The sequence below is a fragment of the Peromyscus maniculatus genome, chromosome 7, assembly GCF_049852395.1.
Source record: "Peromyscus maniculatus bairdii isolate BWxNUB_F1_BW_parent chromosome 7, HU_Pman_BW_mat_3.1, whole genome shotgun sequence".
In the NCBI taxonomy this organism is placed as follows: domain Eukaryota; kingdom Metazoa; phylum Chordata; class Mammalia; order Rodentia; family Cricetidae; genus Peromyscus; species Peromyscus maniculatus.
The window spans coordinates 63,131,598-63,155,623 of NC_134858.1; the positions used below are offsets into that span (position 1 = coordinate 63,131,598).

Genomic DNA, 24,026 nt, shown 5'->3' on the forward strand with positions numbered 1-24,026 from the left:
GGGGTGTGCTGGGAGCCATGAACATCAACAATGGAAACCAGAGGAAAGGGGGGTTGTGGCCCAGAGAGAAGGCTGGAAGGAGGATCTGAGTTGGAGATAAGGAAAGATCCCTGAGCCCATGCCCCACTCCCACGCGAAGCAGGAAACTTGGTGCTGAGAACGTGCTATTTAAGGGGCCTCTGGGGAGGTCCGGTCAAAGAGCTGTGGAGGGAGGGATTAAAATTAGCCTGGGCTGAGATCGGCGGGCTCTGGAGAGGGCTGAGGTGGAAGTTTCTGTGGGGCTGCTCTGGGGAGGAAAAGTGGACTGCTGAGGTGCCACTCTCTGGTAGAGAGCTTGCACTCAATCTGCTGGGACAGACCCCAAGCTACTCTGAGGGCTGGCACTGAGACCTTACCCTTTCCCGGTAACCCAAAGCAGGTGTCTTCTTTGCCAGACTGTGTAGCCGAGAGAGACTTGGATTTTTCTGAGTCAGTGGTCTTCTGTGTGACCTTAGGTGAGTCACTAGTGCCTGGGGATTTACTTGTGTATTTTAAACCCTGCCAGCAAAAGGCAGAGAGGCGCCTGAGTCCAAGAACACACTTTAGCCCACCCTGGAGCCTCAGCTGTGTGGTTCCCAAAGGACAGGGCAAAGGGGTAATACAGGGGTACAGAGCTCTGAGGACTGGGGAATGTAAAGAGCCTTCTCCCAGGTAAAATGCCATGTCTCCAAGAATAAAAAAAAAAAAAGCATCCAAAATGGCCAGAGGCCCTGCTGTGTGTGCTTGGCAAAATTTCATAGGAAGTTTGTTCTACCTTTGGCTGAGAGTCACTCTCTTGTAGGTGGGTGTGGTGACATGGTAACCAGCAGCTACAGGATTGGTTTTCTTTGACAATCTTGACTCTATTGGAGAGGGAGGGAGGGAGGGAAGGAGGGAGAGGGAGAGGGAGTGGGGGGGAGAGGGAGAAACTTTGCACTCCTTCAGGTTCCTAATTCAAATCAGTGTTCCCAAAAGCTGGTTGTTCAATACCTACCACCTCATTAGAACATAAGGCACTTTTCCCCCCTGAATTTTATGAGTGTGTGGTTGCTTGTCTGTGTGTGTACTGTGTGCATGCAGGTGCTGGTGACAGCCAGAAGAGGGCTCCCTTGGCCTGGATTGCAGGTCATTTTGAGACAATCGATTTGGGTAGGAGAAGCTGAACTGAGGTCTTTGCAAGAGCAGCAAGTGGTCTTAACCACTGAGCCATCCCTCCAGCCCTGGAGCATGTTCCTTCTTCCTTGTGGCCTACCATGGGGCAACCAAATACTTTCAGGAAATGCTACATTGTAGGTAGGGAATGAAAGCTTTTTTCCTTTCTTTCTTCTTCTTCTTTTTTTTTAAGTTTTGGAAGCAGTTAGAGTATATTAAAAGGGATTTTAAGTGTAGATTATTTTATTTTATTTTAGTTTTTGAGACAGGGTTTCTTTGTGTAACAGCCCTAGCTGTCCTAGAACTGGCTTTGTAGACCAGGCTGACCTCACAAAGATCTTCCTGCCTCTGCCTTCTTGGTGCTGGCAATTTTAATATAGATTCTAAGCACAAAGATTAACAGAGAGAGGGGTGGCTGGGCATGTTGGCACACACCTTTAATGCCAGTGCTTGGAAGGCAGAGGTAGATGGATCTCTGTGAGTTGAGGCCAACCTGGTCAATGTAACAATTCCATGCCCGGTAAGGCTACATAGTATCTCAAAAAACTACCAAAACAAAAAGAGAAACGTCAAGACGCACCCAAGAGTGTGGACGTGGGGTTTCAAAGGAGAGTCATCCTTTTTTTTAATTTTTGAGACAGGGTCTTGCTTTTTGTTTTAGCTCAGGTTGACCCTGAACTCAGAGCAATTCTTCTGCCTTAGCCTCCCAAGTGTTAGAATTAAAAGCATGAGTTACCATGCCTGGCTTGTATTTTCCTTTTTTTTTTTTTTTTCCAATTTAAGATGGTGTCTTTTAAGATTTTTATTTTATTTTTATGTTCATTGGTGTTTTGCCTGCATGTATGTCTGTGTGAGGATGTCAGATCTCCTGGAACTGGTGTTACAGACAGTTGTGAGCAGCCAGTGCTCTTAATAGATAAGCCATCTATTTCCCCAGCCCCGAGACAGGGTCTACATGAGCCCAGGATGGCCTCAAACTCACTGTGTAGTTGAGGATGACCTTGAACTTCTGATCCTTCTGTCTCTATTAATGCTGGAATTGCAGACAGGTTAGCAGCACCTGCTTTGTGTGGGGTTTTTTATGCAAGACTACCTGCTGAGTTACAGTCTCAGCTTCTCTTCTTTTTCTTCTCTCTCTCTCTCTCTCTCTCTCTCTCTCTCTCTCTCTCTCTCTCTCTCTCTCTTTCTTTCATTTTTTTGGAGCTGAGGATTGAACCCAGGGCCTTGCACTTGCTAGGCAAGCACTCTACCACTGAGCTAAATCCCCAACCCTCTCCTTTTTCTTAAACAGGGAGGTAAGAAGGTGATGCTGGACATAGGAGTATGAGATGAGGCTCAGAACAGGAGTCAGGTTTGCAGGGAAGCCTTACTTACCTGGATTTTTATTATATATGTCATATTTTAGATAATTTTTTTAGATATATTTTATATGTATGAGCGCTTGCATTTACTTATTTGTCTATCATTTGTTTGTTTGTTTTATTTATTTTTCCAAGACAGGGTTTCTCTGTGTAGTTTTGGTGCCTGTCCTGGAACTCACTCTGTAGACCAGGCTGGCCTTGAACTCAGAGATTCACCTGGCTCTGCCTCCCACGTGCTGGGATTAAAGGCATGTACCAACGCCCTGAGAGTGCTTGTATTTATGAGCAGTGTGTGTGTGTGTGTGTGTGTGTGTGTGTGTGTGTGTGTGTGTGTGTGTGTTGCCCTCAGAGGCCAGAAGAGGGCAGTAGATCCTCTGGCATTGGAGCTACAGATGGTTGTGAGCCATCAGGTGGGCATTGGGAACCAAGCCCAGGTCATCTATGAGAGCAAGGAGCGCTCTTAACTGTTAAGCCACCTCTCTAGCCTGACAAGCTGTGACTTGTAGGCGGACCTGAAACTTACCGTGTAGAGCAAGTAAGCCTTGAACTTGTGTTGATATTCCTGGTTCTGCCTCTCCAGTGGTGATATTATAAATCTCAAAGTGGTTCTGGTTTTTAACTTTTAAAAAATTTTACACTTACTTTGTGTTTACAAATATGCCACAGATGCGCACGGGGGCAGGGTCGGAGGACGGCTTGTGGGTATCGGTTCTCTTCTTCTGTGTGGGTTCCAGAGGTCAAACTGAAGGTGTTAGCCTGGGCAGCACGTGTCTTCATCCACTGAGCCTTTCCAAACCAGCCCTTGAATGTGTTTTTACAGGGTTGGCGAGATAGATGGTTCAGCAGTTACAAGCACTTGTTACTCTTGCAGAGAGAGGACCTAGGATCAGTTCCCAGTACTTGTGTCCGGCAGCTACACCTGTAACTCAGTTCCAGGGGACTCAATGTTCTCTTCTTTCCTCACAGGTGTATGTGTACACACACACACACACACACACCCCACAAGAATAATTATCTAAAAATAAATGAATGAATAAGAGATGTGTTTTTAATGTATCAAAACCAGGAGATTGTGCCAGTGAGATGGCTGAGTGGGTGAAGGCTGTTTAAAAACTGTAGGCAGGGTGTCGTGGTTCACACCTTCAAAGCCACCCTGGTGTACAAAGGGACTTCTGGGACAGCCAGGGCTATTACACAAAGAAACCCTATATCCAAAAACAAAAACAAAAAGAAGCTAGGAACTGGCTGGGCATGGTGGAGCATGCACGCCTTTAATCCCAGCATTGGAGAGGCAGAGGCAGGCAGCTCTCTGCAAATTCAAGGCCAACTTGGTCAACAGAGAATTCCAGGACAGCCAGGGCTCTGTAGAGAGATCTTGTCTCAAAACAAGCAAATAAACAAAAGGGGGGGGGAATGTAACTCAGTGCCTAGCATATACAGGGTTCTAGAACCACAAAAGGAAATAAATGGGACAAAAATAGAAGTTGGATAAGGTAAACAGTTCTGCCAGTCATCTCAGGTACTCTGCCTGCGGTTCAGGAAGCCAGGAGTCACAGGATAAAACCCGGTATTTAGATCTGACTTCATTACCAACTAGTAGCCACAGGGAGGGCACTCATTACAGCATCAAACACTCTTGTGGGAACCTGGCAAGATTTTACTTTTCAAAACTCAACATATGATACAGGACTGTAGAGACAACAGGCAAAACACTGCCTTGTGTGCTTGAGGACTAAAGCTATGATCCCCAGAATGCACATTAAAAAGTCAAGTCATGCCGGGCGGTGGTGGCGCACGCCTTTAATCCCAGCACTCGGGAGGCAGAGGCAGGTGGATCTTTGTGAGTTCGAGGCCAGCCTGGGCTACCAAGTGAGTTCCAGGAAAGGCGCAAAGCTACACAGAGAAACCCTGTCTCGAAAAACAAACAAACAAACAAACAAAAAAGTCAAGTCACAATTGGGCAGTGATAGTGCACGCCTTTGATCCCAGCACTCGGATGGCAGAAGCAGGTGGATCTCTGAGTTCGAGGCCAGCCTGGTCTACAGAGTGAGTTGCAGGACAGCCAGGGCCACAGAGAAACCTTGTCTTGAAAAACAAAAACAAAAACAAAACACAAAAAGCCGGGTCTGGGATTGGAGAGATATCCAAGTAGTTAAGAGCACTGGCTGCTCTTCCAGGGGACCTGAGTTCAATTCCCAGGACCTACATGGTGGCTCAAAAACTTCTGTATCTCTAGTTCCAGAGTATGCAATACCCCATTTTGGTCTCCGGGGGTACCAGGCATGCATGTGGTACATATACATACATCCAGGCAGACCAACCCTACGAACAAAATATTTTTTTAAATCCAGGTAAAAGCTGGGTGGTGCTCCTTTAATTCCAGCACTTAGGAGGCAGAGGCGGGTGACTCTTTGAATTTTAAGACCAGCTTGATCTGCATATTGAGTTCCAGGACAGAGAGGACATATAGAGAGGCCTCCTCAAAAACAAACAAACCCAGAAGGGCAAGGTGGCTAGCCTTTAACCCCATTGCAATAATTGATTTATTTCCAACTTGTCACCTGTTCCCATATCCAGTAAACTTTTGGTTTGTTTTGAGACAAGGTCTCTTGTAGCTGAGGTTGGCCTTGAGCTCACTGTAGCCAAAGATGACCTTGAACTCATGCTCCTGTTGCTTCTACCTCCCGGTGTTGGTATTACTTGTGAGTGCCAGCATACCCAGCTCCATTTGGTTTGGTTTGGTTTGGTTTTTGGTTTTGGAGACAGGGCTTCTCTGAATAGCCCTGGCTTTCCTGGAACTAGCTCTGTAGACCAGGCTGGCCTTGAACTTGGAGATCTGCCTGCCTCTGCCTGCGATTAAAGGTGTGGATCACCATCACCAGGCTTCTTCGGTCCTTAGTAAATTTTTAATAGCATTCGCTAAGCGCTAGCTGGGTTTAGAGACAAGATTATAGAGTCCAGTGCAGAAAACAGAAGACCCAAGGGATCAGCAGCCCACCTGCCTTCACTCACACTCCAGAGCATAAGAGAAACACCTTGTGTGTCTGCCTCTCTTCAGACCAGAGCTTTTCCAGCAAGGGTACATGAGTATCTTCTAGCAAAATAACACCTTTTTTTTTTTTTTTGGTCATTGATTGATAATTTTTTGTTTTTTTTCCCCTGAGACAGGGTTTCTTTCTCTGTGTAGTTGTGTAGTTTTGGTGCCTGTCCTGGAACTCACTCTGTAGACCAGGCTGGCCTTGAACTCACAGAGATCTGCCTGGCTCTGCCTCCCAGTGCTGGGATTAAAGGCGTGTGCCACCACTGCCCGGCTACAACTTTTATTATTATTATTATTATTATTATTATTATTATTATTATTATTATTATTTGTGTGTATGTACATGTCTGTGTGAGTTTGTGGCCAGAAGAGGGTGTTAGTGACCTCCTCTGTCACTCTCCACTTATTTCCTCAACGTAGGCGGAAAGCCATCCAGCTACAGTAATCCTTCTGTCTGCATCCTTCTCAGAGGTGTACGTACAGGTGTTCCCGGGATGTCCAGCTCATGTGGGTGCCCAGACCCAAACTCTGGTCCTTGTGACTGTGTAGCACGTGCAAAATCATAACATTCTTGTGTGCTTGTCTTGCAGAGTGAGACACACTCTCTCTCGGGTGTGGGGCTGTGGTCTTTGGTCTGAGAAAGGATGCTACATTTGTGTACCAAGGCTCTCTTGCCTTGCCTCTGTTGCCAGGAGATTTGCCCAGAGGTGTTGGGTGAAGCCTAAGGGAAGCTTTGACAGATTCAAAGCCCCGAAACTGTATGTGTAAAAGAGGCCTAGGATATACTCAGTTTCTCTGTAAGCCCTACCTTGTGGATGAACAACCCTTTCCTTCCTGTCCCCCCTGATCCTGACCACTGTGGTCTCTGTCTCCAGGTCCGGACACTGTTTGTCAGTGGCCTCCCTGTGGATATTAAGCCTAGAGAACTCTACCTGCTCTTCCGGCCGTTCAAGGTGAGTCAGGACCCAGAAGCCCCTAGAGCCCAGGATCAGGGCTGAGCAGCAAGAATGAATCTCTGCTGTGGATTGAACTGCAGAAAGGTGTATCAGAATCTGAGGTCACACACCTGGCTCTCTCTCTCTATGATGGTTCTGCTGAATCTCATCTTGTGCCGGTTTCTCGGCCCTGCCGAACCTCTATTTACTCATCTGTAAAGTGGAGACGGTAAAGAATCTTAACAGACTTTGCCATGTGAGGAATTCTTGAGATTTGGTGTAGCTGCTGCTGCTTCTTTTTTTTTTTTAATTTGAAGCTGAGGAAACTGGATAAGGCAATTGCGCTCGAATTACAAGTTAGTAGAGCACACAGGAGTGCCCTGGGTCCTGCTGTACCATGTGATTGAGAACACAAAGGCAGCAGGAACTCCGCTCCGGTGGGGAGGGGGTTGCCTTGGAGGAGTGTTAGAATGAGTCAGGGGACCGCTGAGGAAGGATGAGGCTGATGTGAGAGTCAGCGCTGGGTTAGCACAATCATAGCTTCCCATCCCTGAATGGCCACCTCTCTCCACAGGGCTATGAAGGGTCCCTGATCAAGCTCACCTCAAGACAGGTAATTTCTCTCCTGGGTTTTTCCTCCCAGCCCAGGATAACTGCTGGCGGGACTGAAACCTTTTTCCTACTGTTTGAAGGCATCTGAAGGTGGAGCCTCGCTCCTTGCTGTCTTGCTTCTGTGCTGACGGAAGGGCAGCCTCCACAGTTCCCTCCTCCTCTTTTCCAGCCAGCTGGGCCTTGTCAGCCTCTGGCCTTGTCTGGCTCTGGCATTCTGGAACCACAGCCTGCCTGGCCCCCAAGGCTGAAGACATTAGACATAGTAGTTGAGCTCTGACCTCCTACAGGAGGCCAGAGCCCAGAGCCTTCAGGGGCCACTGGGAGTTTGAATTCAGAAGTTTTCAACTTTATCTACATGCATTTGCAAAGGCTTCTGGAGTTGTGGTGATAGAACACTTGCCAGACATGTGCCAGACCTAGGTTTAATCCTCAGTACGGCTTAAAAAAAAAAAAGCTGCAGAAAAGGTAATGTGATGTTGTTAATGATATTAATGACCCATGGAATAGTGCTGTGTTGGCATCCTTTCATAGTGTGGTACCCAGAAGGGAGACTTAACGTAGATGCTTATGAATCCTGAATCTTCCTGATTTACCTTAGGGGAGGGTATTAGGGGTAAGAGCTTTATTTCTGCTGTGTTCTCTAACCAGCAGGGCAGATACTTTTTCCAATGAGGTGATGGGTTTTCATGTTTGTGGTACTGGTGGGAGGAGAGGGGGTGAGCAGAGACATAAGGCCAGGAGGCATGCAAGGATGTTCTTTGTTTCTTCCTACTAGCCTGTTGGTTTTGTGATCTTTGACAGCCGGGCAGGAGCAGAAGCAGCCAAAAATGCGTTGAATGTGAGTAGACAGAGAACATGCCTTTCTCTGACCCACAGACCTCTGAAGCAGCGATTGTCCCCGTCCTGTCCACTGCAGATCTTCCTCTACTGCACATCTCAATAAACAGCTGGGTTTTTATTTCCCATCCATCCCAGGGCAGAATCTTTGGCTGCCTGATTTGTGATGAGTGTCAATACTCACAAGGTCAGCAGTATCCCCTCAGCTGTAGCCCTGTGTGCAAAAGGCTTCTAGGCAAGCTTGCTACTGGAGTCCTTTGCATTGATGGCAGTTGACAAGATGGGTCCTTGTATGAGTCTCTCTTCCTTTTCTTCCCATCTAGGGTATTCGCTTTGATCCGGAGAACCCACAGACCCTGAGGCTAGAGTTTGCCAAAGCTAACACCAAGATGGCCAAAAGCAAGCTAATAGCAACACCAAATCCCACCAATGTCCACCCTGCCCTAGGAGCACATTTGATTGCACGGGACCCCTGTGAGTGAGCCTCTGGTCTTCCTTCTCCTGTCCTTTGACTTGGCTCAGGCCAGCAGGTTCTCCTTAAACTGCATATATTCAGTCATGTCTCCTTTTCTGGGGCCTTCTTTCATCTGTAGCCACCACCTTGAGACGTACCAGCCTACTTCCTCTTCTGCGGCCTTTTCTAGACTCAGGAAGGCTGAGCTCCTAGGCTGTCAGGGCTATGCTATTTCCTTGAAGCCTTTTTGTGATTTCTCTTTTTTTAAATACAGGCTCTATCTATGGCTTGCTTGAGATCTTCCAGAAATAGGGTATTGGTCAGTGCCAAGCAAGTTCACAGGGCTTCTTTTCCTGGTCTCGGGACATGGGGACTAGGGTTCAGTTACAGTGCTGGGTCCCCTTCTCTGTTTGAAAGGGAGTGGTGGAGGGGAAGATCAGCGTTCTGATGATGGAGGCTCTTGTCTCCCGTTGTAGATGACCTGATGGGGGCTGCCCTGATTCCTGCACCCCCAGAGGCCTGGGCCCCTTACCCGCTCTACACCACAGAGCTGACCCCAGCCATTTCACATACTACGCTCACCTACCCAACTGCCACTGCCGCTGCTGCTGCCCTTCATGCTCAGGTAAGCCATTTGGGTGGAGGAGGAGAAGGCTCAAGACACACACACACACACACACACACACACACACACACACACACACACACACACACAAGCGGGATCTGCCCACCTGTCCTGTCCCTGGGGCTGTGGCAACAGAAACGTCGTCTTCTGCCGGGACTGGTAACTCCTGTCTGTAATCTTATGATTTAGGAAACCGAGGCAGGAGGATTGCTGGAATTTTTAAGACAGCCTGGGCTAAAATGTGAGACTTGGTGTCTCAAAAATATCCCCACAAACTGTTGTCTTCTCGGATTATTTGGAAGCTCAGGCCCTGGCAATCTTGCTGTGTAGGCCAGGCTGTGCTTGAACTGTTGGTAATCCTCCTGCCTCACCTTCCTAAATATTGGGATTACAGGTTGGGGACTGGGCACTGGGGCAGAAAAAAGACAGTAGCTGTTTGTGGGGAAGTTAGAGAGTAGAGGCTGGGCCCGGAATAGGTGTCAAGTACTGTTGCTTCTGCTGCTGGCCACCATCCAGCATGGGGCTTCCCTGTACTACCAAGAAAAGAGCACATGGAGGTAGCTGCGTGGTCCTGCCTGGGCAGTAGCTACATGATCTTCAGCTTTGGGCCCATATGTGCTCAGTTAGAAAATGAAAAGGCTGACTGGGTCAGGTGTTCAGGAGCCATCGGTTTGTCAAGTGAACCCGGGAGACACTCCTCTGTTCTGCCTGCTGGGAGTGCTACCCTGCTGCTAGTCTCTGAACTCTGTAATCTCCGTGGCCCCTTTCCCAGCTCCTGCCCATGCTCTGCTGTTTTCTAGCTTAGTCCAGAACCTGGCCCCATTACTCAACCTCTGTGTGACCTTTAACCTCAGATCTCGATTTCCTTGTTAAATGGAGAAAATAGTACTTACTGAAGATTGCCACCCTCACCCCCACCCACCCCATTCTGGTTTTTGTGATGTTTTTGTTTGGGTTTGTTTTTATGGTAAGGTCTCCCATATTCCAGGCTGGGTTTTGAGACAGGGTTTCTCTGTGTAGCTTTGGAGCCTGTCCTAGAACTCACTCTGTAGCCCAGGCTGGCCTTGAATTCAAAGAGATCCACCTGCCTCTGCCTCATGAGTGCTGGGACTAAAGGCGTGCGCCACCACCGCCCGGCCCAAGCTGATTTCTGATTGCACTGTGTAGCCAAGGGTCGGGATGGTTGGTGTTGAGCTTCTCATCCCCCATCTTCACCTCCAGAGTGATGAGGTAACAGGCAGGCAACACCCTGGTTACACAGTACTCAGAATGGAACCCAAGGCCTCATACATTCTAAGCAAGTACTACCACTAAGCTACATCTCAAGGGTCCCCTTTTATCGTTTATCTTTGTGCTTTTTGAGATAGTCTCATGTAGCCTAGGATGAAATGACCTTGAACTCCTGATCTGCCTCCATCTTGGGTTGCTAGGATACATCATACCTCTATCACACCCAGCCTATCAGCATAAAGTACTACAGAAGTACTGGTGTTTTTGATTGCTGAGGATTATTATCATTGTCTGGCTGGAGGTCTGTGTCTGCCTGAGATGCTGTCTTCTAGCCTTTCTGGGAGCAGGGAGGAGGCCACCCCAAAGCACAGTGGTCTGTTCTGGGGCCTGACGAATGACTAAACAGTCTTTAGTTCTGACCTTGCTCTTCACACTGACTGGACACCCATTTTCCCAGCAGTAAAAGAGACCATGAGGGCGTCGTGATAGGCACGCAAGTCTATTCCGTGGAGTGATACTTGTTTTTCCCTGTGCACTTTGGTCCGTGACAGTGCTCCTCCAGAAGTGTCTGAATAAGGAAGTGGACACTTTGAGCCTAAGTGAGAGGTCCTGACCCAGAGGACCAATAGAAAAGTGAAGGTGACCTTGAGAAAAGGTAGCAGCTAAAAATAGAAGGCAGGAAGGTGTGGGAACTCATATCCGCTATTGCTCCCGGCGGGACACACCCCAGCTTCCATAGCCCTGTGGCTGCACAGACCAGACCTGCAGGAGGGCCCTGAAAGGAACTAATTCTTCAGCTGAGATAGGCCTTGTGGCCTCTGCCTGTAAGTAATCCCAGCATTAGGGAGGTGGAGGCAGGAGGGTCAGGAGTTCAGGGCCAGCCTTGGCTACATAACAAATTTGGAAGCCAGCCTGTGCTACATTGAAACTCTGTCCCAACAACGACAAAACTTTCTTTGTAAGCAAGAAGGCACAAAAGCACAAAGCACGTGTGGCCACAGACTCCCTTGCCTGTTGTCTGTGTAATAGAACTCTTGACAATTTAAGTGAAATTTGTGAATGGAAACTCAGCACCACATAACTCGGCAAGTACCTCAAAATCATTTAAGCTCCTACAGATCTGTGTTTAGGGGAGAAAACCAGACAGGATGGGTTTCTTTTAACATTGGCTTATCATACTCCAAGGAAAACCTTTTTCTTCCCCCTTTTTTCCCCCTTTAAACAAAAAACCTTAAACTCATGGCAATCCTCCTGCCTCTGTTTCAGTGCTGGACATACAGACATGTGCTATCATGCCCAGTGATGGCTGTCTCTTTTTTAAAAAATAAATTTTGGGCCTATTAAGATGACCCAGGAGGGTAAAGGTGCTTGCCTCCAAGCCTGGTGACCTGAGCTTGGTCCCTGAAACCCACAGAAAGGTGAAAGGAGAATACTGATTCCACACGCACACTGGCACACATGCTCACACCAATACATGATGGTAAATTAATCAATTATAGATTTGGGAGTGGGTATATAAATAAGTCAGTGGATGTGAGTCTTTTCATAAAATTTTCTGTTCAGTTAATCTTGTCTCTTTTGGATTTTTGAGACAAAGTTCCATGGACCCAAGCCCAGCCTCAGACCCCTCATTCTCTTACCTCTACCACCTGAGTTCCAGCGTCGAAAGCATGGCCACCGTGCCCACTGGAACTTAATCTTTGGACAGTTAGTTTTCCACATCAGTTCCTGGATTTGTGCCCAGGTTCCTGGCTGGCATATCGATGTATAATGCACCAGCTTCAGACAGGTGTCAAAGAAGTTGAGAGTTATGAACTGCTGACAGGACCTAGTGAGGTGACTCTCCATTTGTGGGCACTTGGCCTGATGGTTTTCCTAGTGGTGAATTCCTAGACCAATATGAAGTCCTAGTGCAGACCTCACAGTTTTGTCAGGCAAGGACTGAGGTTCGCTGTTGCTGTTTTTGTTTTTTTGTTTTAAATATTCATTTATTTATTTTTATGTATGAGTGCTCTATCTTCATGTATGCCTTTATGCCAGAAGAGGGCATCAGATTCCACTCTAGATGGTTGTGAACCACCATGTGGGTTGCTGGGAATTGGACTCAGGACCTCTGGAAGAGCAGCCAGTGGTCTTAACCTCTGAGCCATCTCTCCAGCTCCGCTCTTTTTGTTTTTTAATTTACTGTTATGATGATGATGATGTTTGTGTGTGGACATGGGTACCATGGCGTATGTATGGAGGTCAGAGGCCAACTTTGTGGAGAGTTTTCTCCTTCCACCTTTTTGTGGGTTCCAGGGACCAAACTCAGGTCAACGGGCCTATGCTTTTAGCCACTGAGCCATCTCACTGGTCCTGGGTGAAGTATTACTGTAGCTGATTTTCTGGCCAATGAGGTTCCCACATTTATTGACTATTCATATTTTTTCTCATGTAGAATCATTCCTTTTTGGTAGATCTTTTTATTCGGTCCTAAGATCTGAGAGGGGACTGAGGCTGTGTCCTCATGCTCACTTCTTGGTTTGAAGCAGCCCTTAGGTAGGACAGGGGTGGCCTCTCAGGAAGCTATGAACAGCTGAAGGCCCTGAGAGGATGATGGCTACAGGGTCCCTCACATGCTAGACCTGGGCCGGGAGGATGTCATGAGCTGAGCAGGAAGAGGAGATGCAGAAAGAGACTGGGCTGCTTTTAGTGGAAGCCAGGCCACTGGCATATGCCAGGCATCCAGGAAATGTTCTATAGCAACCCCACTGAGTGCATCCATTCAAGTGCATTCCCTGTGCACCAGAGGCCTGGCTGTCCTGGGCCCATAAATACCCCCAAGACATCTTGACTCTGGGGCTGAAGAACTGCTGTAGTTGGAGCTCCTGTGGAGTAAGTATGGGGAGACTTTCAAGCAGCTATCTGAGGCCTCAGCTCCTTTATACGGAAGAGGGTAAGTGGGAGGCTTCTTAAGGCTTCCCTTCCAGTCTCCTATGTCTGGTCCCATGGGCTCCCAGCCAGTCAGGCACTAATTGTGGGGCTACTCCAGCTGGGTGAAGGGTGGTAGGCAGAGCCCATGAGGAGATTCTGAGCTGGCTGGAGCCCGGAGCTTGGCTGGTGGCAGTATTGCTTCTTCCTCTTATCCTTGCTTGTGAAAAACTAGCTTGTGTCTAGCTGGGTGTCCAACTCAGAGGGTATTCCCAGCCCAGCAAAGAGCCAGAGGAATTCCTCCTCCCTTATAGCTGTCAGCCAGGAGAAGGAAGAGCCTGCTCTGCTCTGTGCCAGGTGCGCAAGTGTAAGGATAACCAGCCCCTAACTTCTTGTCACCTCCCGGGAGGCTGTGATGGCCCGAATGGTGGACTCTACAAGCAACACGTAAAGTCTGGAGGGTCCCAGGAGCAGTTCCTAGGGCAGTTTCCTCAGCCCATTGGTCATACCCTTTCTGCTTACCCAAGAGGCGGGAATCAGATGCAGCCAAGCGGGCCATCTGGGTCTGCCTGCTGCAGCTTCATGGGTGTTGTCTGAATGCCCAGCTTCTAACCCATTCTCTACAGTGGCTCTTAAGTACCGTCCCACTCTTCCTAAGGGGACTCCAGGCTCTCCTGGATGCTCAGACCCCACTTTCCCCCAGGCAGGCAGCTTTGGCTCAGGCTGGAGCTGACATGCTCCTCCTTTGCCGTGTGTGACTGGGGCAGGTGCCTTCCCTGAAGCCTTTGTCTGGCAGCTGTCCTTGCCAGATGTCTAGCTCACAGAGAGGGATCCATGCCATTTTATTGACCAGTCTCTGGGAATCCAGCCTTGGGATTGCTGGCCTGTGTGTGGGTCCTTCTGTGATTGCCAGGATAGGTAGCTGCAGGCCCAGGCAAGGATAACCTGAAGCTGTCACCTCCTGCCTGAAACCTCAGTAGGAATTTCAAGTCTCTGCACTTATGAGCCTATGAGAGTATGGGAAAAATGGAAATGCAGTCAAAAATGGCTGCATTGAAGAAAGGCCAGGACCTGTGTGTGGAGACCCGCACCTTGAAAACCACACTGTTTTTTGTTTTAGTGTTTTACCTCCTGTCCTGCTTGCTGTTTACAGCCATAAACATTTTGTAGATAGATCAAGAAATAAATCCAAGCTGGGTGGAGGTGGTGGCACAAGCCTTTAATCCCAGCCCTTGGGAGGCAGAGAGAGACAGGTGGATCTCTGAGTTGGAGGCCAACCTGGTCTACAGAGCGAGTTCCAGGACAGCCAGGGACACACCAGAGAGACCCTGTCTCCTGGGCGGGCCAAGAAAAAGAGATCCAAAGAAACAGCATAAAATGTGTCAAGCTCGTTCTCCTGTTGAGAATTTCTCAGGCTAGGCAACACTGTTGGCAGAGTGCTTACCTGGCACGCATGAAGCCCGGGTTCAGTCCTTAGCACTGCATAAGACAGACACAGACACCCAGTAATCCCAGCACTCAATAGGTGGAGGCAAGATCAGAAATGGAAGGCCATTCTTAGGTCTATAGTAAGTCCAGGGATTCATGAGATCCTGTCTCAAAAACAGAAAAACCCAACCAAAACCCTAGGGCCTTTCAGGATGGCTCAGCAGATAGACACTTGCCTATCAAGCCTAATACACCGACTTCAGTCCCTGGGGACTGTGGGGAAGGAGGGGACTGATGCCCACAAGTTGTGCTATATGACCTCCTCGTGCATGCCAAAGCATGCGTGTGCATGTGGGGTCCAAATGCTGACATGTCCTCCTCATGGAACCCTGACCCTCAAGAGGAGGCAGGCCAGGTTGTGTTTTCCCATTTTCAGGAGAAAGAAGCTGATGTTTAGAGGCCCAGCCTCTGCCAAGTGATCAGGGACAGCCTGGACAGCCGCAGGGACTCTGTTCACATTCTCCTGGCTCCCGCTGAGGACTGAGGTGAGCAGCTGGTAAGTGTACCCTGACAGTGACTTCTCTTGCAGGTGCGCTGGTACCCCTCCTCAGATACCACCCAGCAAGGATGGAAGTACCGCCAGTTCTGTTAGTTCCTCAGTAAGTGTTGGCTTCTGAGGTCAGCATCCCCAATGCTGGCTGCTCACACGGCCGTGGGTCCTCTCTGCCTGGTCCTGAGAGCTTGCCAGGGCTGTTGGCTCCTGAGCGTTCACAGGGGCACCGGCGGCGGCGGCGGCTGCTTCCTTTCTGTCCTCTTCCCGTTACCCTGCACCCCCCTTTTTGGCCTCCATAGCCAGCTCCTGTCCTTCTCTGCTCACGGCCACCTCTCTCCCCTCCCTCCAGGTCTTGTCACCCTGGAGTTGGTCCTGGGTTGTGTGGGGCCAAAGCGGGGCTCTCTGCCCTCACTGCCACCCGAGGCCTGTGCGGAACTGCTGCTTCCCTCTAGACACTGTGAATCTGAAGCCCGACTCAGTGGACGGCTCTTGTTTCCTTCTTCCTCAGTTCTCCAAGGCCCTCCAGGAGGATCCGGAGGCCTTCTTACTGGGACCCCCAGGCCCAGCTTGCCCGCCTCAATGGGAACCCAGCACAGCCTGACCTCCTGCTCAAACTTACTTCCGTAGTTCCCCGTCAAGGAAAAGGGACATTTAATTTTGCATGTTTATGAATTGTGACGCTTAAACTTGTGCATATGAGTGTACGGTTTGTTCCCACACTGTCGCCATAGCAACAGGTCTTGGCACTGGAGGCTTGTCAAGCCTGGTCTCTCTCCACTCCTGACTCCTACACCCACCCTACTTCAGGGAGGCCTGAGCCTTGCGGCCACTTCTGACTTGAAGGACCCTGCTCCTAACAGACACGCGCACGTGCACACACACACACACATACACACCACACACTTGCAGACTCCATCCTCATCTAGCAGCAGATCCACAGCCTCTGACTTTCACTTAATCAGAGTCCTGCGTCGTCTCCTTGTCCAGAGGGCTGACGGCCTCAGAAGCCTCCCCTGTGCTTAGCTCCCCAGAACTCCCCACCCGGCCACTGCTCCTCATTCTTCCTGAACTCTGAAACCAACCAAAACGTGAAAAGTATTTTTGTACCCTATGTAACAAAATATTTATGGATCATAAAGGGTTTTTCATGTGTTTACCATTAATTATTGAAGTGACCTTGTTCAGCCTGTCGGATAAGTTTAATGTTTAGTTTGAAGCGTGAAGAAGAAGGGGAGGGGGTGTTCTGTTCCTTAGCGATCAGCCTTTGTGTCGGGCATTGGTTTAAGAAGAATGAGCTGAAGGATAAATTGTGCAATTCTGTTTTACTTTACAAGCATGTCCGTGCTCTACCTTTAACCTCAGCTCGGATGTTCGGCTGCTTCGGACTGTGGGTGATGTCTGGAGGTGGCCGTTGTAATTGCTGACCCTGTGAGAATGTGAAACTGGATCGTAATGAAACGCAAAATAAAAACCTGAAGTGACTGTGCTCTGATTTTTGCTTGTACATTCCATGGGATCCAGGCTGTCAGGCTGGGGGATGACCAGAGGGAACCCGGGAAACGGTCCTGGCCTGGTGGCTGTCTTGCTGGGGATACCTCAGAGTGGCTACAGTCATTGCTGCCCTCGTTAGCTGAGGAACCAGTCCCAGAGTGAGGAATGACCCGCACCGGGGTCATACAGGTGCCCATTGTCCGTCCTCCCATGTGTGATGAATTCACTCCTGGTCCGGGAATTCTGAGGGCAGAGAGCCTTAGTTCCCACACCCAGTCAGGGACCTGAGTGTGTCTTTATCTACCTGCCTTTACCCTCCTGCCCTGTGGTTCTCAAGCCCTCTAGAAAGAAAAAAAATAAAGTTGGTATGCTTAGCTTCCCTCTCTAGAGTCTGATCTTGGTGCACACCTGTGAGGCTGGCCTGGGGGGACAGAGGGGAGCCGTAAACCTTGCCCATGGCAGGTTAAACTAACCTGTACTCTTGGCTGATACCTGGGAAGAGAGAAGGTCCCCGAGGTGGGCTGTGCTGAGAGAGTCTGGGCTGTCGTGGACAGGGTGATCAGGAGGCCTGTGGCCGCCCTGGCTCCTCTGTGATACGGTGTTTCAGTTTAATGTGAGAAGTGGCTTGAGATCTTTTCCAGCTCCTACTGGAGGGCTGCGGTCCTCAGTTTGCTTTTGGTCCATCCTGGTCCTGGAGGGTGGGGCCAGTGGCTGTGGCTGCTGGCCCTGGTTGCACCTCGGATGACTCGAGCACCTGACCCCTTCTCTTGTGTGGCTTGGGTCTAGGGTGTTAACTGTTGACATATGCATCAGGGCTGACATGCATCTAGGTGCTGAGTGGGTAGGAGGGGCACAGGCAAACACAGGCTTTAGGGTAACTTGGGGTGCAGGTGGGCAGGTGACCTGAACCCCAGAGGGAAATTCGGGAGGGGATGTACCTGCACTTGTACCAGGAAGGGAAGGAATGAGGTCTTTGTAGTACCCCTCACTGGTATGTGGTCTTGCCAAGCAAGCAAGGGCCTTCTTAGCCTGCAGCTCCTTCCAGCATGGAGAAGGAGCTGTCGTGTGCTTGACAGCCCCCTCCCAGAGCCAAGCCATGGCCTGACCTACTTCAGCTGTGTCAGGATCCACTGGGTCTTCCCAAGGTGCTGAATTATTTAGTTGGGGCGCCTGGGTCTTTCTGAGAGGGGCAGAGGAAGCTACTCCATAATTTAAAAGTGTACCCTGTGCCTGTGGCTTCCAGGGAGAAGGGGGAGGGAGGAGGAGACTCCTTCATGCTTTACTGAGCAGGGCCCAGGCCTTGATCTGATGAGAGGAAGGGAGAGATCCTGCAGCCTTTCCAGCTGTTTCTTTGCTGGGGCGGGGCTTCTGCAGAAAGGCTTCAGTGGAATGTCACATCTGGACTGAGTTTGAGTTGACAGGCAGAGCCACCCCATAGTTGAGGTGTTACCTGGCGAGGGCACGGTAAAGCTGGGCTCAGAAGCAGCCTTGCCCAGAATGCCTGTGTTGTGCTCTTCAGAAAAAGCCTGCAGGTGTGTCCTGGTCTCTGATGGCAGGAGTGTTGATTAGGTACTGTCAACTTGACGCACGCCGGGATCCTCTGGGAAGAGGGAATTGAGAAAATGCTCCATCACATTGGCCTGTAGACAAGTCTGTAGGGCATTTTCTTGAAATCATGACTGATGTGGGAGGGCCCAGCCCATACTGGGCAGTGCCACACCTGGGCAGTAGTCCTGGGCTGTACAAGAAAGCAGGCTGAGCAGCCCATGGTGAGCAGCCCAGAGAGCAGCATTCTTCGTGGCTTCTGATTCATCATGCCTCCAGGTTCCTGCCTTGGCTTCTCAGTGGACTGTGGCCTGCCTTTTCCTAACCAGGTTGCTTTTGGTCATGGTCTTTATCACAGCAATAGTAACTTGAGACAGCAGGGGCGTGGTTTCTTCCCTTCTTAAAGGACCAGAGAGGCAAGGAATACCAAGTTCTGAAGATGCCTGAGAGGACTCTGGCTGCAGCCCCTGTGCCCCATGAGAACTTGGCGTGGTTCGCCTGCGTCCTTTTGAGATTCTGTAGTTTGGTCAGCAATTTTCAGTGATGGCAATTCTTATCGTAGGACCTTTACAGGAGAGTTGGTTTGTAGGCTCCGGGCTGTGGTGGGAATCAGTGCCGGGCCAGAACCCAGCCAATGTGGGGCCAGAGGTGTGTAGTTGGCTGAGCAGGCCGGATAGTTTCCTGAAGTCTGATTGAAGACTTGGTCTTTAGGAGTTGTGTCAGCTTGTAGATAATCCTTGAGAAACAGACCTTAAGCACCTCAAGATAGCTATAGAAAGTGCCCGAAGGAGTTACCATAGCCTTCAATGAGTTAGCGGCTCACTTTATCTCCCGGCCTGGAATTTGCCCAGGCTGACTTCAAACTCATGGTAATCCTGCCGTCTCAGCCTCCCAAGTACCAAGTTTCAAGCACGTGACAACATATCTGGCATTTATTTTATTTTTACCAAAAAAATAAAGTGTAGATTGATTACACCTTACATACTCTGTTCTTGTCAGGGGTTATAGTCATTGAAGTGTATGTGTGTGTATGTTTTGATACAAAGTCTTATTCTGCAGCCCAGACTGGCCTGGAGCTCACCATGTATTCTAGGATGGCCTTCAACTTGCATTAGCCTGCCTCAGCCTCTGCAGTGCTGAGATTGTAGACATCAGCCACCGTGCTTGTCACTGAAAGTTGTATTTTGAGCGGGGCAGTGGTGGCTCGCACACACCTTTTTTTTAATCCCAGCACTCGGGAGGCAGAGGTGGGAGGATCTCTGTGAGTTTGAGGCCAGCCTGGTCTACAGAGAAACCCTGGAAAAAACGAAAAAGAAAAAAAAGAAAGTTGCATTTTGTTTTGTTTTTTTTCTCATCTAATGTTCTACTTGGGAGAAAGGGGAAGGTAAAAATGGGCCAGAGGCCCAGAAATCATAGAGTGTGTCCTTAGATTTTTTCACACCACACTAACTACCCATTTTCAGTCCCTCTTGCCAGCTCCCAAATCATGACACCAGAGACTTATTAATTATAAAAGCTCGGCCAACAGCTTAGGCTTAATTCTAACTAGCTCGTATAACAACCCATTTCTATTAATTTACTTTTTGTTTCATGGCATTATTACCTTTACTCTGTACTGTCCACGCCGCTTTCCTGCTTCCTCTGTCTCTGGCTGGCGACTCTCAGAGCCTCCGCCCTTCTTCCCAGCTTCCTCTCTGCTTAGCTATTCAGCTTTTTTTTTTTTTTTTAAAGATTTATTTATTTATTATGTATACAGCATATATGACTGCAGGCCAGAAGAGGGCGCCAGATCTCATTACAGATGGTTGTGAGCCACCATGTGGTTGCTGGGATTGAACTCAGGACCTCTGGAAGAACAGTCAGTGCTCTTAACCGCTGAGCCATCTCTCCAGCCCCAGCTATTCAGTTTTTTTATTAAACCAGTCTGAGTGACAAATCTTCACAGGGTACAAAAGAGGAGAGGTCACCAGCACAAGGCCTTGGATGTGACACTGCTCCACCACTGAGTCGCACCCTGGCCTCCTCACAAGCCACTGAGGAACAGAACTGAAGTCTGGCCCCTTAGACCACTGGGCCATCCTGATACTCTTCATTTTGTTTTGAGATAGAGTCTTAACTCACTGTGCAACTTTGGCTGTCCTGGAACTTGCCATGTAGACCAAACTGGCCTCTGCCTCTACCTTCTCAGTGTCACCAGCCACCTGACACCCTCTGAGAAGCCACTGGGGCTCTCAGGATTCTAATAGCCGGAGGAACAGGATCACACATTCCTGCCTGATGCGGGGTGCACAGTGGGTGCCTGTGCTGTCTCTTGTGATCACCGTCAACGTCCTTTGAAGCAAGAAAGGTATTTTCATCTACTTTCTGTAGCTAGGGAAACTGAAGGTAAAAGCTCCCATGGGAACTGTCTAGCAGGTAAAGGTGTTTGCCACCAAGCCTGGCATCCAGAATTTCATCCTTGGGACCCATGTAGTGGAAAAGGAGAAGCAACTTTTTCAAGTTGTCCTCTGACCTCCACACGTGCACAGTGGCCACACTTCTGCACCCACTAATAAATGTTTCCTTCCAAATCCCACAGAGGGAGGAATACCCAGGAATGGGAAGAGTCAGGCAAGTGGTCCAAAAGTCTTCTCCCCCTGGTTGCCGTTTTCCCACCTGTCTTCCCGACCATGCCAGAGTCTGACTGGGCTAAGGGAGTCCGTAGCTTCCCAGGACGGGGTCACTTGAATGAGAGGCTTCTCTGATGCCTCTGTGTCTATCCGAACTCGGATTCACATTCCTAGGATCTGCAGCTTGTCTCCTGGAAATCAGCTCTGCTCAGGGAAGAAGGAGTAGGAGCTGCGATGCCCGTGTTCAAGGGGAGCAAGGTGCAAAAGCCGGAGCGAAGACCTTCGCCGTCCGCTGTGTGTTTGCATGTGTGCTGTGTACTGATGGCCGCAGTCGGGCATTGAACCGAGCCCACTCTGGCTTTGGGCCCCTTCCTTGTGTCTTCGAGTCAGGATTTTGGCTTGCGTTCACAGAAGATGCCAGTGCCGTGTCCTTTACAGGAAACTTAAGGATGGCCCTACCCTGTGTCTGTAAGCATGGTAGACGCTGTGGCCCCTGGAAGTCACTTGCTCTTTTTAATTTAGTTGAGTTTTGGTTGTTTTGTTGGGTTTTTTGTTTGCTCGTTTGCTTGCTTGCTTGCTTGTTTGAGATGATTTCGTGTAAACCCAGGATGACCTTTTATTTACTATGTGGTCCCTGAGGCTCCTGCCTTCAGGAGCTAGCCTGACTGCCATGCCTGTCTCTTCTCAAGCCTCCACTCCGTGCTCACTTGTGATTGGTGTGTCTCATCTCTGGCCCTGGTCTTTGCCTGGTGGAAGGTGAGGTTTCTCCGTTCTCTTCAGTGTGCTGGTAATAGCTGAGGTGTTATCTAAACCGTGAGACTCTGGTGCCCTCTTATGGCCAAAGAGCTCAAAGCCACTTAGGCTGTTTCCTCTAGGACAGACTTGATCTGGACCTGGGCTATATGAGCCTCTGTTCCAAAGCTCTGAGTTAGGCAAACACCTTTTAATCCCAGCCCTCAGGACCTCTGTGATATCAAGGCCAGCCTGGTCTACAGAGCGAGTCCAGGACAGCCGGGTCTACAATAAGAATTGCCATGGTCCTGGTGTCTCTTCACAGCAGCAGTAACACCCTAACTATGACATGTGGCTTAATAGTTTTCCTACAGAAAGACACTCAGAATTTAATGTGAAAATTCCTAATTTTGGTTGTTGGTAACCAAGCAAACAGCCCAACAAAACAAAAAGGACCCGAAAGTCATTGTATGGGTTAACCTGTGTGCTTGTCACTTTGTACCTGCAGTTCAAAGAACATTTAGTTTCCACTCTGTGCAGTGAAGTCCTTGGACAAAAATCTGCCTTCAGGTGCTAAGCCATCCCTGTGCTTGCCAGGCACCCCCCTCCCTCCACAGTAACTTTCTAAATCTGGCAAAGAACCACACACAAAGACCATGTTATCTAAGCCTCTTGCCATTACCCACATCAGTGCTGACCTCGGAGGAAGAACTGGACATGGGATTCTAAGGATGTTTTGGGGTGTGGTCAAGAGGCCTCCAGAGGACAGAGGCGGGATGTTGAATATGATTGGTTATTTACAGGTGAGTACATTTGTTTGTTTTGTTTTCTGTTTTTTAGGGGCTGGGGTTGAGGACCGTACAAGGCCCTGGTTGGTCCTGAACTCACTCACTATGTAACTGAGGATGACCCTGAACTCTTCCTGATCCTTCCGACTTCACCTCTCAGTGCTAGGATCAAAGGCATGTACCACCATGCCCTTTAAAGAATTGTATTATTGGGCCAGGCATGGTAGTGCACACCTTTAACCCAGCACTTGGAAGACAGAGGCAGTCAAATCTCTAAGTTTGAGGCCAGCCTGGTCTACATAGTGAGTTCCAAGACAGCCAGGGCTCTGTAGAGACACTGTCTTGGCAGGGTATGTGTGGGGTGGGGTATTGTATCACTACCATTTTTTTTTTTTAAAGGTTCTCACATTGTAGCCCAGGCTGGTCAGGATCTCAAGGCAATCTTTGTTTAGCCTCCCAAGTGTTGGGATTACAGGTGTGAGCCAATGCATGTGGTTTGGATGGGTATGTGATTTAAAAAAAATCAGGGTACGCATGAAGCAAATGGCTGAAAGACTATGGCCATGAAGCTGAGTATGATTGTGTGTGCTCGTAATTGAGGTGATTTGGTAAAGGACAGAGAGGAGGCATTCTGCACAGAAGGAAGAAAAATTATGTATGAAGGACAGAACAGAGCATGATGGGAAAACTGTCAGTAGACCAAAGGCAGGAATTTAAGATAAACTGTGGAGTACGCTGAGGTTACATCACTGGGACTAGGCTCTGGCATTTTTCCCTTAGATTTATTTTATTATATGTATGAGTATTTTGCCTGCATGTTTGTTATACATCATGTGCATGCCTAGTGACCTAAGGTCAGAAGAGGGAATCCGATCCCATGGAACTAGAGTTAGAGATAGTTGTGCGCTGTTGTGTGGGTGCTAGGAATTGAACCCCGGTCTTTTACAAAAGCAACAAGTGCTCTTAAACACGGAGACAGCTTTCCAACCCTTAGCTTATTATTTAAATATGCAAGTTATGCAAGATTATAATCTCATAAAGAAGTAAAGCTTCATGATAGACGGGCTCCTCACCACATTCCCAAGGTTGACCTTGGATCTCTGGGGCATAAACTCCTCAGATGGATTCCCACGTGTTCTGTGCGCTGCTGCAGTCCTCTGTGTGGGGACAAAGGCTTAGCTAAGGAGTTGTAGCTTGGGGTTAGGGGTCACTACTAGACTTTTACCATTACTCCCTTGGGCCTCGTAACTGGGATTTCCTCTCTGAGAACATGAGAACTGTGAGCTGGGGGTAGGGGAATTGATTCTGGCACAAGGTCTGTGGTGTTGCATTGGCAGGTGGACACTTGGACGCTGGAAGGTGAGAAGGCTCCATGTCATAGCAATGTCTGTTTATAGATACACTGTCTCCAAACAGGCCATTCTCTTGGTTTCTTTGGTGGGTTATTTATTTATTTATTTATTTATTTATTTATTTATTTATTTATTTATTTATTTATTTTTTATTTATTTTTTGTTGTTGTTGTTGTTTTGTTTTAATTATACTTATTTTGAGTAAGATGGTTCATTGTGTAAAGTTTCTTGCCACCAAGACTGAAGACCTGAGTTTGATGGAGTCCCAAGTTGGGAAAGGAGAGAACTGATTCCATCCACATGTGTGTGAGATTGGGTCTGTCTTTCCACCATGTAGGTCCTGGGAATTGAACT

The 24,026-nt window shown here is 48.8% G+C and overlaps 1 protein-coding gene across 1 annotated transcript in view; it reads left to right on the forward strand.

Moving 5' to 3' along the window:
* Positions 1-16,637, forward strand: part of Rbpms2 (RNA binding protein, mRNA processing factor 2) — a 33,791-nt gene extending 17,154 nt beyond the window's left edge. The window contains exons 2-8 of the mRNA XM_076576528.1: positions 6,447-6,524; positions 7,081-7,119; positions 7,894-7,956; positions 8,279-8,429; positions 8,886-9,034; positions 15,192-15,261; positions 15,505-16,637. Coding sequence (XP_076432643.1) covers positions 6,447-6,524; positions 7,081-7,119; positions 7,894-7,956; positions 8,279-8,429; positions 8,886-9,034; positions 15,192-15,254 — 543 coding nt within the window. The 3' untranslated portion in view covers positions 15,255-15,261; positions 15,505-16,637. The remainder of the gene's footprint in view (positions 1-6,446; positions 6,525-7,080; positions 7,120-7,893; positions 7,957-8,278; positions 8,430-8,885; positions 9,035-15,191; positions 15,262-15,504) is intronic.
* Positions 16,638-24,026: the final 7,389 nt, after the last annotated feature.